Raw genomic sequence first — 15,626 nt, 5'->3', positions numbered from 1 at the left:
AGTGTTCCGCTAACGTCGCGAGGCGCGTGCGCACGAACACCTCCCCGGGGAGATACAGCAGTGTCTTTTAACCCTTAGTGCGTCGAGGCTGCATCTTTACATGTGTACACGTGTCTAAGGGCGACATGTTATATTGATGGGTCCCTGTAAAGCATGGGAGTAGCCAAGGGGGGTGGGGTGGGCAGCTGCCCCCCAGATCAAGTAGAAACACTTAACTTGGCCAATCACGTCGTTTCTGCCCCCCCCAACAAAAATCCTGGCTACGCCTATGCTGTGTAGAGCACAGACTTAGGTAAAAATATAAACTACACTGTAGGTTGCACTTCTGAGTCAAATGGAGCATTTCCTCCCCCGCTTACCTAAATTCCCCTTAGATGGAAGTTAGAACTGTAAATCGATGGTTATTTATCACATTTATATGCCACTTTTTTCTTCAAAGAGCACATGGTCCCCATGAACCCAGTCAGGTAAGTTAGGCTGATAGGCTGGCCCAAAGTCACCCAGTGCGCTTCACAGGCCAAGGCAGGATTTGAACCTTGGTCTCCCCAGGTCATGGTCTAACCATTACAGCACACTGGCTTGTGACTGGCCTGCTGAAAAGTTAGTAGCAAAGATGGGAGATTCTATTGTTTCTAAAATGGGTTAAACTTAAAAGTGCAACGTGTCCATTTTCAAGTTAATGTCAAACTAGGAGACCGGGTAGGGTGTATGCCTGAGTCCTCTCTGATTCCTGCACCCAGCAAGGATTCAATTGCTGGAACAGATTTTTGTTGACGTAGTGGCCCCCTAAGTATGGGTCCTTAAGGTAACAGAAGGAAGTGGCTCTGAGCCAGACTCGCTGGTAGTTAGAAAGACAACAGCCAGAGTTGAAATGTGCATATGAGCTAGCATCATAGAATTGTACACTATTACTTTTTCCTCTCCAGAGGAATAGGTGTGTTAACATATTGTAGTGTGATACCTTAAAGACCAACAAAGTTATTATGGCATAAGCTTTTTTGAGTCAGAAAGAGTGGAAGCAGCTTTGCCCCCCAAAATGAGAAATCCGAGAATGTAGCATACCTTTAACCGGGCAACTGCATGTCCTCCCCCCACCATAAGACCATTCTTTGATGCACTTTATAATTTGCATCTTACTAGTGGGACCTTCAACAGAATGTTGCAATGTTCCCTTGCCTCCTAACAGGAGTTCTGCTCAAGGTTCTAGCCATTCCTTACCACAGGATATTCCAGTCAAATTCCCAACCTCCCTTTCCCCCCAAATCAGCATGACATTCTTCAGCTGCAGCAGGCATTGTCCTCAATGACATTTTGGGGTGCGGGATTCTTCTGCAAACAGGGTTCCTTAGGGCATACCAGTACCTCCATCTTGTTTGTTTCTGAGTTATTAAATGGTCTCAAACTCCTTCCCTTCCTAGCTCAAATTCAGTGTTCAGCTGAAAATCCCGCAAACTTGAGTGACTTCTATGCAAGGAAATTCCTGATAGGTAGAGTTGAAAGGGTCCCAGACCCTGCTTAGCTTTACACATAAGGCAGACATGTTATGCTTCTGTCCCAGGCAAAGCATGAAAGAAAAAAATGCAAACTTCAGGAATTCTCTGAATACACCACAAAACATTGCTCTCATGCCAGATATACACACCAATGAACATGTCAAGCCAAATAAGACTGGATAGCTACTAAAAAGAATTTTAAGTTTTAATGGTTCTATTAGGAGCATAATGGCACGGGTCTAGAGTATGCACACCTCAGATGTCATGGATTCCCCTTCCCATCTCCCCAAAACATGCACTGTAGCACATAAGGCAGCCACAAACCCAACATGACAACTACTGTGCATTTATTTATTAATTCACAATAACGCCCCCTCCTGTGTTTCCATACTCACAATTATTAAGCTGGATTAGTTTCCCTATTCTGCTCATTAAACATGCACTGAAAGAGGGGGGGATAGCCACCCATTACCTTTCCCAATTCTGTGTCCCAAGGGCAAGGATGGGAAACCTGTGGGTCCCTTCAGGTGTTCTGGGACTTCAACTCTCTACAGCCCCAGCCAGCACTGGCCAATGGCCAAAGCTGATGGGAGTTGGGAGTCCAACAAGACCTGGAGTACCAATGGTTAAGTGTTGTGTTCATTTACCTTGTATTATATACAGAATCACAGTGAAGGTTTATCGCAGGAAACACCACCTCCAAAGTTCAACCAAGATCCTTAATTGGCAACAGAGAAGGTCAAGAAAGTGAGAAGCAGCCAGCGAAGTCCTACCAGAGTAGACCCATTGAAACCAAGGGCCATGATTAACTTAAGTCCACTGATTTCCAATGGATATACTTGAGAGTAGGACTCATTGGCTACAATCAAAGTGAGTGTGTCTGAAAATAAGGCACTTGAAACACCCAAAGATAAAGCTAGCAGACTTGTTTATGGGTGGCCCAAAGACACTGGAAGAGCAACAACACTTTCCAACAAACTCTTTGCTCATAAATGACTATTTTAGAATTCAGACAAGGGATATAATTCATATGACACATACCTCACAAGGACTGATGCTTTACCATGTCATTGCAGAATAGGCTACATTTCCACCTCCAGTGCCTTTTAAGAACTTCACAATTAAGACATTCAAGGGGCTAAGCGCTTGCCATTACTACGCCACTACAAAGCAGCACCTGTTGAACTCCTGCCTAACACATTGCACTTAGGACACACAGGAAAATGAAAGCAGCTGGAACCCTTGGGATGTCCTAGCCCAAAGAGAGCCTGGGCAGAACTTCAAAGCCTAGAGATGAGGGGTGGGTTGGCCAGCAGCTTTCCGGTCTGGCCTGGCTGCAGGCCGCTCCCGTTCTTCCCACAGCGTCACTCCATCGCAGGTGCATATTTTCTTGGGGTTCTGGAAGAGGCCGGCAGAGCGCGCAATGATTCCACAGGCCACTCTAGGAAGGAAAAGGAAGGCGGCTTAAGTCCTTAGCTGCAGAGAGGACCACTAGACCGGGTCTCTGCATCCCATTATTGCAGCCTTTCTCAACCTGTGGGTCCCCAGATGTTGTTGAACTACAACTCCCATCTCCCCTAGCTAGCAAGGCCAGAGCTCAGGGATGGGAGTTGTAGTCCAACAACATCTGGGGACCCACAGGTTGAGAACCGGTGCATTATTGACTGAAAATAGTTTTGCAGCTGCCTTCCCACAGCTCAAGCTCTGGAAAGACTTGGGTATGTTTAAAAAAGGATATTAAAAAACCATCCACACACACAGAAGACCCAGCAGACTAGACACAGTCAAATCCAACTCCAGAGATGCACTGCATATCGTGGTGGGTGGGGAAACGATCTGGCTGGCAAGAACAGGATCCTTATCTCCCCTATACCTCTCGCCCCCGCAACAAAATTTTACAAGTGGTTGGGGACACCTACTGGATGTCAGAATGTTATCAGGTGCCCTGTTTTTGCAAAGTTTGCAAAGAAGTTTGAAGGAGAAGCACCGGTGGGTGTGGGTGTGAAGGAGCAGTCTTATGAGTGCACCTTGCTTGACCAAAGAACAACTGGGAGCTTTAAGCTCCCGATTGCTCCTCTGAAGTTTCGCCCTTTGCCCATGCCATATGGCTGGCGTGGCCTACTGAAAATGGCCTCATGGACCAAATGGGGAGGCCTGGAGGTCTACATGCTGACGGTTCCTCACCCTGCTGTACCTGTTTAAATGGAAAACCAGTTGTGCGATCAATCACCTGGCTAACCTTTTCCTCAAGGCTCTGAGGAGTCCAGGCAAGAAACACCTCCAGGTAGCAGGAAAGACTTGGGTCTGCCAAAGACTCTGTTGGTTTTCAGTGAGCCAGAGTAGGCAATGCTATGTCTGATGGACAAAGAATCTGCCCCGGTTTTAGACAGCTTCCTAGGTCAGGTGCCCCACCTTGCAGCAGACAAAGAGAACTCAATAAACTCTAATCCTTCTTACCTCTCACCCGAATTTCCAGTGACTTTTGAGAGCGGGTGGCTTCCGCGGCCCAAGTCGTCCTGCCCTGCGTCTACCACCAGTGAGCGGCCAATGATGTCATGAACCTAAAATGGAGCATAGCAATGCATGTGCAACCAGTCCTTGTCGCTCTAGTGATGGTGGCAGCTCCCAGCAATGCTGGCCGCGCAAGGGGCACTATTGTACTTGATCCTAAACTGAAAACAACTCTGCCCAAACTACTGGGTCATAACAAAACTGTTTGGCCACTGGATGAAGTGCTGCAACACGGTGTGTTCCTGACCACTGTCAATGCTCTGAGAGAAGCTGCCAACAACAGAAGAAAACCGACAAGCAAAGCAGGTTTCATGAGCAACACCACAGAAAGGTCATTTTGACTGGAAAGTGCGTCACACAAAGCCTTGAGGCAGGGGTGGGTGTGATGTCCATTGATAGGAGGGAGCTCAGGAAAGTCTGTTTAATACAGCACAAGGTTTGCTCTGTGGAAAAGATACTGGAGTTTGTAGACATAACAGAGCCGACACGGGAGTTGGGATGCAAGTGAGCTGTGCAGGACCAAGCTGATTGCTAGCTTAGCAAAGGCTCTTTTTATCAGCAAGATATGCAAAACCAGCAAGATACATTCAGGGCTTTGCCCTTTATACTGCTCCAATCCCAAGCCCCCTGGGTGTTGCCTAGTTATCTACGCAACTTGCTCCACCACATCATGTTCCCATTACAGGGGGAAATGAGCGATACCTTTGCAAAGGAGGTAACGGTCAGGACATGGAACACTGCTGAGGAGACAAAAGGTCAAGGAGTGGGCATGGCGGCTAGACAGCTGTAGCTTGTCTTATGCCGCGGAGGAGGGTGTGCCCTCACCCTGCAACGCCATCCCTACAGGAGTTAATGAACAATCAAACTATAAAATTTTCCTACACTGTAAGAAGGGATCTATTGATCCTGAAGAAAATGGAAGGGAAAAGGAACCAGCTGCCCTGTGTCCTGTTGTTTCCATCAGTTTTTTGATCACAAGCCCATTCACTGTGCTCCTCACATCCTCCAGGAAGCCTCACCTTCAGCTGGTTGTCTTCCATCCGGAAGGAAGCCCTTCCATCATCAGCTGCCAAGATATTTCCAAGATCCCCAGCATGCTGCAAACAGAGCCCCAGGAAGCACAGTTAGATTCTGGGCAGCTCAGCCCAAAACCACTATATTTGTTCCCTTTCTCTGTCCCTCCCTCTCATACACACAACACAATGTTAATCCCTTGCCTCCCTGCACACCTTTCTCCCCATCACAACCATGCTCCCAGCCAGCCCATCAAGTAACAGTTGGAGGAGTGCAGTTTACATTGCGAGGGACCATGCATGGGCTTAGGCAGGGATCTCCCCATGAGCTTGGCAGGGAAGCAGAAAAAGTTGTTGGTGGAAGTCAATTTGGCAGCCCGAGAGAACCTGCGAGTGCTACACCAAATTCGTCTGATTCTAAAGAGCTTTCACCAAATGTTGCCTTTCCCTGAAGAAGACAAAAGGTGCTTGCCTCTCCTTCAACGCTCACCCTCTCCCCACTTCTTGGGGTTTTTTAACGAAAAGCTGGACTACTCAGAAATAAAAGTTCACACCACTGGATCACACCCACAAATGGATGCTTAGCCTGCCCTTAACTCCCAAAATTGGAAGTGGGTCCCAAATCAGGGCTGCAAATATTTCATTTCATTCAGTTACTTTATTATTAATTGGTGGGAAATAAATTTTGAATCACTATGGGCAGGTTTTAATTGGAGATAATGAGAGTTCAGGACACGGTTCTTTATTTTTGAGGTTATTGTGGATCTGAAAAGTTATTGCAATAGGGAACGAAAGAAGGATGCCCCTTCTAACAAATGAGCAATAGCTTGTACATTATCAGTATTCAATCAGTTACACACTTGGTTACCGCAATTAATCAACTGAAAGTTCTTTAAACTGGCTCATGGTCCTGGTTGACAATTAATTTCATTTATCAGTCACCTAGTTAAAAAACAGTCTTGTGGTGACTTAAGAGCAGAAAAAAATTGCAGAGTTAAAGCACAGCACTCATCAATATGAAAACAAGACAACCACCTCAACACCAGGAGGAACCGGGAGGGTTCCCACCCCTGCCTTAAGTAATTTAATACCTGGCGATGCCACAAACTCACCCTATGAACATCCTGGGGACCCCCATGACATTCTCCATGAGGATTGAAGTGGTCTCCACAGCTGTTTGAGAGACAAGAAAAGTTTTGATACTGAGAGTCAGTGAAAGAAAGGGCTCCCTAAAGCCAAGGAGACGCCTCAGAAGGTGCCTGTTAATGCCTCTCACCTGTCGCAGGAATTGGTGACATCCCCAAACTCATGCACATGCAGGCCGTGCAGCCCCGGCTCCAGACCATCAATGGCGCCATCAATGAGGCAGCTTTGTGGGGACAGCTGCAAGAACCTCACCACACCCTGGACCAACCCTGGGCCAGACACCATTGCCACAGCGGCAGCACCGAGACTCCCTATAAAGGGAAGAGGTCGCACAAGTTTGCTGCTTGCTTCGAGGAGTTCCCTTGCACACGTCACTCTCAGGACCAAGAGACTTCCAGGGGAGGAAATGGCGGACTGACTGCCTCTCTGTCTACTCTCTGCTGACAGAGGTTAATTTTGTGGTGATTGATGGTAATCAGACGAAATCACAGTGGGATAAAGAGTGATCAAGGGAGTAACCTCAAGTGCTCTGATCAAAACTGTTTTCTGCTGTCTGAACTGACACTGCATCCAAACTCCTCATAAGAACCCTTCATAAGTTCTGCATCCTCCCTTAAACATTTTTGGGACAGGATAGCCTATAACTTAGTGAGATTTATCAGCCGGCAGATGAAAACTCACTGTCAAAAAACTTGCAAGAGCCACTTTCTGTCTTTAATAAAAGAGAGAAAACTGGTTGTTAAAGTGTCTAAGGCAGAGCAAAAAGCCCAATTTTTGGTTGACGATAAAGATTAAGCAACTGAGGGAAAATCTTTCTTTCTTTTTTTCTTCTTGTGGCTGGGAAACCAAAAGTAAATCGGCCATCACTTCCTCTGTGGGGGGAAAATATTGTGGGAAAACAATGTTGCTGTGACTGTGATCTTAGGGTGGAACCTTAAGGCAGAAATCTTAAGTTAAAGTTGGAACTTATAAAGAAACTGTGTTGTTAATAATGATGCTTTTACACATAAGCAGGGAGGGCGAGAGAATCTGCAACTCCTGCAATCACGACGAACGCTCTAGAACAGGGGTAGGCAGCCTGTGGCCCTAGGACAGGGGTGAGAAACTTCTGACCCATGGGACACCCTTAGCTTGCTAGGGGTTCCCATTTTTGCCTGCAAGGCTGTTGTGGTTAAACCACAGCTACCTGTCAATCAGATGACATCATCACAATGTTTGATGGGTGCTGTCAACTCCTGTGAAAACCCTATGGGTACTGAGCAGGGAGTTTTCCCTTGCTTGACTTTCCAGGACTTAAAGTGGCACACAGAGCTGATCCCTGCATCCCGCAGGGATGAACCTGCAGATGGGCAGAGGATTCAGTCCTGCTAAGTTCAGCTGCATATGCCAGTTCTGGTGGGGAACTGACACATGCAGCCCATCTGTGTAGAAAGCAGAATTGCAACCCTCCACCCATCAGATGGTGCACAGGGAATTCAACCCCGCTTGGTCACTATCTTCCCCATACCCACTTATCAGTTTTGGTGGTGGTGGGCAATCATGGGTGGTATCCAACTAAGTTCTACTTAGAGTGGATTGTTAAAATTAATGGCCTTAAATTAGTCATGTTAATTAATTTCCATGAGTCTGCTCTGATCCAGTGATCTAGCCCTAGGCCTAAGGTCAAAAGTCCCCTGCAAGTTACCCATTTAGGCCTTTGGCAAGGATGGCTTGTCGATCCCCCACACAGACTGATGGGTGGAGAAAGAGAGATGGCAGACAGCCACTGACAAGTTGCCCATGAGCAAATGTCACTCTCGATGGCAGGAGGGGAGGTTGACAGCTCCTGCTCTAGCCACTGTTCTTCTCTGTAACAGCACATTTTCTGATAAAAATCCTTAGCCCGCCCCTCCCCCAACCCCCTGGTTAGCTAAAATTGCCAATATTCATTTGGGAGGAGATGAAGAAGCCATGATGCTTGGCACCTATTGAAAACCAGTTTTGAAGTTTGTTGTGGAGATATTCTAGGTGGGAAGCTGGAAGGAGGTGAGGCAGAATCAGCTTACCAGGCACAGCAGCCCCCATCCCTTTCAGCACAGCACTGCGTCCGGTGCTCTCCAATAGGCTTTGGACCTTCTCAGCACCAAGGCTAGTCTCCACCAGCACACTCTGTGATTCCAGCTGGACGTTAAGCACCTGGAGGCCTGGGGAAGAGGTAGGAGGTGGAAAGAGATGGGGAAGGAGAAGGTGAAGTGCAAAGACAGAAGTCACTGCCATGATGCAACTGTTGCATTCCACACTAGTCCATTAAACTGCCCTACTCCCCTGACAAGCCACTACTTTTAATCATAACAAGAGTCTCCTCCTTTATCCTTAACACAAAACATTCAGAAGACCTTCCTGATGGCGTAGGTGTTCTGGCTGTGGAACCAACTGCCTTGGAAGGTGGTGGACTCCCAACTTTGCTGGAGGTTTCGAAACACAATCTGGATGGCCAGTGATCAGGGATGCTGTGGTAATAAATTTCCTACACTGGCAGGGGGTTGGACTAGATGACCCCTGAGGACCATTCCAACAGTATGAGTCCTCCCACACAAACCTGCCTGTTGAGTACCACCAATCTGCTATATATTTTAGAAAGTGATTTGTCTGTCTTTCTATCTGTTCTCCATAGGTCTGGCTACCTCTTTTGCCAAATTTGGCACTAGGGTTCCCACGCTGGGGGTAGCTGTTGTTGTCAATGTTTGGGCATTGGCTGCCATTCTGAAGCAAGACAGCAGACCAAAATGTCACTTTGGCGTGACTTTGTCTGGGGTTTTTTTGGCATCGGTTCAGTGGCCTTATGAGATATCTTTACCCCTGCTTCTTATTCTCCTGGTGGCATCTGTATAGTCACTGTTCCTTTTTTAAATGGATAGCCATATGTTTTAGCAATGTCACAAGGTAGCTAACAATTAAAATAAAAAACAGTACAAATCAAGAAAATGATACAAACACCTGGCGGGGAGAGTGGGGAACAGTTTATCAGAGAAAAGAACAAGCCCAAAAACTCAGGAATTAACCTGGCACCTGAAGCCAGGGAGTATCTAGGTTTGATGGACCTCCCTGAGTATATTGTTCCATTAAAAAGGCCCTTCTGCCAGAGGAGGTGTGGGAAACCTTTGGCTTTCCAGATGTTGCTGATCAACAGCTCCTATCAGCTCCAGCAAGCACAGCCAGAGATGATGGGAGCTGTAAGTTCAGAGATATATGGATGGCCAAAGATTCCCCACACTTATCTTGGCAGATTTAGACAGAAGAACCTGGAGAAAGGCTTTTGATGTTGTATGGTAGCTGTAGACAAGATGAAGACCTAGATGGACAATTGTGCTGATATTGTAACACATTTTTTTAGTACTGCTGCGCTTTCTGAGGAGTGTCAATGTGAGCAGTGGGGAAAAATAAAATTGCAGTGCGCCCAAGGAACAGGAAAAATGCCCACTCCCTGGACAGGGTTTAGAATTGTCACTTCAGATGTTGTTCCAACTTCAACTACCATCATCCTTGCTGGCTAGGGCTGATGGTAGTTGGAGTTCAACAGCATCTGGAGGGCCATAGGATCCTGACAAATGCCACAGGCCTTCATCATCTGATCACCTGGTATTCCCTGCAGAGATGACTGAATGGCCTCAACACAATTCTGACACACCATCTGGACAGCAAACTCCAGCTGTAAAAAAGCGAGAGAAGCTCATATGAGTCCAAAGCTGCATATTGAAAAAGGAAAGAAAGAAAAATGTCGTTTTATGTAGAATGCAGAATATCTCTTACTGATCTGCAGCTGGAACATGATTTCAAATTACCAGACACTATTCAAGGAAAGCAGGGGGAACAGTGCTGAACCTGGTGGGCAGGTGGTCCTCCTTAGCACATTATGTTCACAGGATAAGGTTAGTACTATGTTAGGAGCAGTAGTTTGAATCCTTCACCCATTCAACAGTCTTTCTGCTTCATACCCTATCCATGGACACCCTAAACCTGCACGTTTATCATCATCATCTTTATATCCCGCCTTTCCCCCAAACCGGTAATCAAGGCAACTTAAAAAATAAAAGCATGAAAAGATATTCATTAAAAAGCAATTAAACACTAAAGCTATATCTTTATTGTGTATATGTAAGCTGTATTTCACCATGGCAGATTATGTGTCCATCTAGTTGAGTATTGTCTCTTCTGACTGGAAATGGCTTTCCAGGGCCTCAGGCAGAGGAGGGCCTTTCCATTCCTCGCTGCGCGATCCTTCCTAACTGGAGCTACCGTTGGAGGAGGACTTTGCACGTCTGTTCTGCCGCTGAACGATCCCCCGCCCGTTTCTCCAACCATCCGATAAAAGGTAACAATTCCACCCACCCTCACGGAAGGCTTCCTGCATGTTTGCCATAGCAGGCAGAAACACAACAGGGGCAGACGCGGCGAGGAAAAAAACTTCCCCTGCTAGATTTCTGCATGTCATGCCTCTGCTTTTTAAGGCGAGATAACGGCTGGGCAAAGAAATTAGTGGCCCACCCCCGGCGGGGGATTCTATCCCACCTTGCAGCTGCTGCTGCCTCCACCGCTTCCTGGAGGTGCTTCCATCGCCGCCGCCGCCGCCTCCTTCTTCGTTTTCCTTCACGGGGAAATGTTGCCCGCCGGACCCGCTTGTACAAACACAAAACAGGAACCCGGAAGACCCTGACCTGCCACTCTAGCTCATCTCTATGATCGGCGACCGACTCGTCCTGTAAAAAGAGCAGTAAACGGAGTTGACAACGTCACTTCCTGCCCCTCCTCTTCGGAGTCCGCGCGCCCTTTTCCCAGGCCCGGAACCAAACTCTCGCGCTCAGCGTCCCTCGGGGAAGCCGATTGGCACCGAGTAGTTCGTTGTGGAGTAACCATGACGACCGCTCCATAAGCCACCTTGGGGTTGCTGTTGCTGCGGCAGCTGCAGCTTCCGCCGAGCTCCCCGCCATGAATTCGTTTGTCGCGCTTCCCCGGCGCGAGGTGTACGCCCTAGACAACACGGAAAAGGCCAACCAGCAGCTGCATGACCACTACCAGCGGATCCTCGCCCCCCTGTCCCTCTTCCCGGCCACCGTCTCCAGGTTGAGGAGCTCGATCGACAAAGGGTCCTCTGCCATCTCGTCCCTGCAGAAGCCTGTGCCTGTGCCCATCTCCCTGGCCAACCTCATGCAGCTGCTAAAAGGCCGGATGGAGGTGGGGACCCAGTGGCAGCAAATACCCAGCCCACACCAGCGGGCCTTCCAGCAGGTCATCCTAACTGAGGTCAAGCACATCTTTAAGGATGTACAACGTTCCCTGTATGACCCAGCCTTCAGTCCCCAGGAAAATAGGGAACTCTACCAGCACCTGGTGACTTACATTGGCTTGGTATGCCAGCACCTTTTCCGTCGCTATCTGTCTGTCATGGAGCGCCATCGTGCACTGTCTGTCTTCACGGACTGTGCTAACCTAACTCGCTTCTCTGCTCAACTCTCTCTAGACTGTTCCAGGCTCCTCAATGTAGCAGCCGTCCGCCACCACCTAATAATGGACACGAAGACCCTGCAACTCCGCCAGACCGAAACGTCCAGGAAACGGGTTAGTATGGCGGGTTGGAGGTCAACGCAGATGGACGCATGCAATCTGCGTTTCAGCATTGACTACTTCATCAGGCTTATGAAACCTCACATACCAACGATGAGACAGAAGATAGCGAAGGATATCAAGGAATTGGAGGACTTACCTTTGTTAGACATGAACAAAATAAAGCAGTTAAATCTACCAAGACCGAGCTCTAGTAGCCACTTTAGACAAATGCAGTCTGATGTGATGACAATGCCATGCTCACGCACCAGTACTTTAGGAGATCGGCCTAAACTCCAGCGGGTTAAGTATGCCATTTCCAGCAGTCTCAAGAGGAGCCAGTCGTTGCCCAATATGAGAGTTGGACAGCTCCTAGCAGATGAACTTGGAATTCGTTTATCTGTGCGCCCTATCAGTCCTGATCTGCCTTGTCATTATGGTGAGACCACTGAAGATGATGGGCTCAAGGGAATGGCCGGGCTGGCTGAGGACCTCCGAAGACTAGCACAGAGAACAGTCCTGAAAAGCAGCCAGCAGAAAGGAGAGCAGGATGAGGATTTAGAACTCCCTCCCCTCATTAAAGCCTTGACACGGCGCAAGACTAATGAGGTTCGCCTTGAGCAGCTTCAGAGAATACTTTGCTCTCTGCAACGAGAGGAGTCCTTTGAGATGTCACGGAAGAACACCATGATTGCTGCCCCAGCCACACACCCTCAGGCTGCAACAGTGAACTTTAAAGTCAATGAAAGGATGGTTGTGAAGGCAGCTGATATGCAAGTGTCAGAAAGAACCTACGTAGAAGCTGTGTCTATGGAGATATGTCCAGTAATTTACAACCACCTCCTTGGAGAGATAGATAATGCTACAGTGAAGTCTCTAGATGCAAATCTTTCGACTGGTGAAGAGGTCAGGGAGATGTACAAGGAACTAATGAATACTATCCCAAAAGACCACCTGAAATTCGACCTAGGGCCCATGATAGAATCCCCTGCAACCAACATTCAACTGGCTGGGTGCTTTGCTTCCTCAACATTGACTAGGGGGGAAAGTGAACAGGTCATTAATAAAGAGCTGAGTAACATCCTGCCACCTGGACCATTTGTCCCTGAGGAAGTGTCAGAGAGCCCAAATGTACCCTTCAAAAAAAATACTGGTAAAAAAACCTCTTGGCTTAAATGGTGGAAAGCAACATTCAACACTGACGATTACTTGAAATACATTGGCACCAAGGAGTCTGACTATTTGCCAGTGATATTTCATTTATACAGCGTTAAGGAAGATGAGGAGCAACAGCCTGTATTAGATGAGGTGCAAGTAAAGAAACAAGTGAAAGTGAAGAGAGACGTGATAAAGAAAGCTGCTGAACTTCAAACCAAGAAGGAAGAGTTTGAGCATGGGAAGTGGAATACCAAATGCGCCATGCTGCGGGGGTTGGAAAATGTTTTTTGCTCTGACCACACATCTGAGGATCTCAAGGTCTTTCAGAGAAGGCTGGAAAGACTGTGGACAGTTCTTCATTTCTCTGAACAGGAAAGGCTGGATATGGCAATTAAGTACAGCTCCAACCCATATTACTGGCTGCTCCCAGACATGCTCCAAGCTTGGGAGACAGCAGCACGGTCTATCCAGGACCGAGAACTCCTGCTGGCTGATTTGGAACAGTTTGAAGAAACTGCTTCGAATCCAAACCGCTTGTTTGACCTGGCCCCCCGCTCCTTCATAGCACGAATGAAGGAATCCAGAACCAGGAACCGCTTGCGCTCTGAGTTGGCCCAGTATGACTCAGAGCTCTATATCATCCTGAACAATATCAAAGAGTCTTACAATGACACAGTGACCTACAAGGGACGCCCATACCTGCAGAAGATGGCATGGGACACAGTGGAGATGCTCTATTGGCTACAGCAGGAGCGACGTGCCAATACATTGAGGAGAGTCGTCCAGAAAAGGGGCCTAATTCGAAGACTTCCTCCTATCACTTAAAGACTGGTACCACTGTTTAGCTCAATGGCCAACACACCAAGATGGCAGTGGAGAAGACATCTTTTCTGCACATGCACCAAATTCATCCACATACTTTTCCAGCAGACCTCTCCTTCAGCCAAGCCAAAGGTTGAGAAACATGGAGGCAGACTCCAACAACCTAGATTCAGTTTGTAGTGCCATGGTCTATTGGTGGAATAAGGGAAAGAGCAGAGAGTGGTGGTGGGGAAAATGTGGGCATGCACCAAACATCCAGAATATGTTTAGCTCATTCCAAATTTCAGAAGGGTTGTCAGTTTGTGAGATGTGCCTTATCCACAAATGAATTGGATCCTATGAAGAATTTAAGGTTCCCCGATATCCTCAAATTAAAAATGTTTCTTGTCCTCATGATTTGAAGTGCTGCCATGATCTTTGAAGTAATTGCTTACAGACCACATTACGCCTGCTATGAATTTCTTCCCTATGGTTTACCTTGCCATCTTATCCGGAATTCTATTAGACCATGATTTTGCAAAGAATCCTGATGTGCCTGCCATGCACATTCTCTTCAATCCCCCAGGGCCTCTGGCACAGGTTGTGTCCAGCCTGTGTCAGTGCCCCTGGGGGATGGAGGAAGCGGGTTGTGGCAATTTAGTGTGTCTTCAGAGTTTTGGCTACTGTACTACAGGTTCTACAAAACTGCAAGCATACAGTACAGGTTGCCCTTGATGGAGCTGGGGTGGTGGGGTTCTGCTCCATCCCATAGTTGAGTAATGGGGGACCTGGCTTACCCATCAATCTTACATGGCAACTGGAGGGTAGATGTAGAGCAACGATTGTTGTTGTTGTTGTGGAGGGTAGATGTAGAGCAACAGTGGTGGTTGTCAGCAACTAGTTTTCCTACAGTAGAAACCAAGACCACAATCCTCATTCCAGAGTGGTTTTCAAGTAGTTACGCTATCATATGAAACTATTCATACCTGTTAGTAACAAAGAGGCAGCTAAAATCCTTTGGGGGGATAGATTTGGCAGAGCTGCCAGTTGCGTATCTCTATAGTAGACACCCAACTTTCTCCCCACTCAGTCCTCTTCAGTCTTCTCTGGCTATTGCAAATGGATTCCAGGAGAGGTCTGCAGGTTGGTAACATGAGAGTGGACCTTTTCTGCAGTGGCTCCCCATTTGTGGCATGCTCTCCCCAGGGAGGCTTGCCTGGCACCTTCATTATACACCTTTAGGCACCAGGCAAAAACATCTCTTCAACCAAGCCTTTGGCCAATTAACATTCTATGTACTTTTAGATGTGTATTTGGGGGGGTTGTTTTGCTTTGCTTTCGTTCTTGTGTCTTTTTATGCTGTGAACTGCCCTGAGATCTTTGGATGAAGGGTGGTATACTGATTTAATAACAGATAAATTGCTTTGTGAGGTCTGTCTGAAAAGCAGTACAACTTACTGCACCCTATTGCCCTGTAGAAATTTTGGATTAAAACTTCCATCAGCCTCAGCCCCCACCAGGTGATGATGGGTGTGGTGTATAAATGCCTTAAGGCTTAAATATTCAGTATTGGTGGCCAGTTTGGTGATTGAATAAATGCCTGCTGATCCTTCTATCAACTACTGTATCAATTGTTGCAAATGAAGCAGGATGACAAAATCACAGGCCAAAGTTGCTGGTTAGAAGAAGAAAGGGTATGCCATGAGCACTTTGCACTACTGCACAGATAAATTTGTGTACCAGATAGAAGTTTATCATTGACACCCAAAAGATAGCTCCGTTGGTTACAGCATAGTGCTGAGAACACCAAGGTTGCAGGTTTGATCCCCATAAGGGACAGCTGCATATTCCTGCATTGCAGGAGGTTAGACTAGATTATCCTTAGGGTCCCTTCCAACTCTACAGTTCTATGATTCTATGAGAA

General features: G+C 47.3%; 2 protein-coding genes across 2 annotated transcripts; one reads left to right on the top strand and one right to left on the bottom strand.

The window, feature by feature from the left end:
- Nucleotides 1-1,677: 1,677 nt before the first annotated feature.
- On the bottom strand, nucleotides 1,678-10,902 carry CCS (copper chaperone for superoxide dismutase). The gene is made up of 8 exons (XM_081174387.1): nucleotides 10,712-10,902; nucleotides 9,779-9,851; nucleotides 8,209-8,346; nucleotides 6,294-6,474; nucleotides 6,130-6,190; nucleotides 5,024-5,101; nucleotides 3,951-4,054; nucleotides 1,678-2,934 (listed from the first exon to the last, which is right to left on the bottom strand). The coding sequence occupies exons 1-8, from the start codon at nucleotides 10,754-10,756 to the stop codon at nucleotides 2,781-2,783; spliced, it is 834 nt and encodes a 277-aa protein (XP_081030513.1). The 5' UTR covers nucleotides 10,757-10,902; the 3' UTR covers nucleotides 1,678-2,780.
- Nucleotides 10,903-10,974: 72 nt separating this feature from the next.
- Nucleotides 10,975-14,119, top strand: CCDC87 (coiled-coil domain containing 87). The gene has a single exon (XM_081174378.1). It carries the CDS (start codon nucleotides 11,129-11,131, stop codon nucleotides 13,724-13,726), a length of 2,598 nt encoding a protein of 865 aa, XP_081030504.1. The 5' UTR covers nucleotides 10,975-11,128; the 3' UTR covers nucleotides 13,727-14,119.
- Nucleotides 14,120-15,626: the final 1,507 nt, after the last annotated feature.

This window comes from Podarcis bocagei (assembly GCF_964188305.1).
Source record: "Podarcis bocagei genome assembly, chromosome: 16".
In the NCBI taxonomy this organism is placed as follows: domain Eukaryota; kingdom Metazoa; phylum Chordata; class Lepidosauria; order Squamata; family Lacertidae; genus Podarcis; species Podarcis bocagei.
Note: the sequence above shows the minus strand (reverse complement) of the source record. Positions and strands in the feature narration are given on the sequence as shown.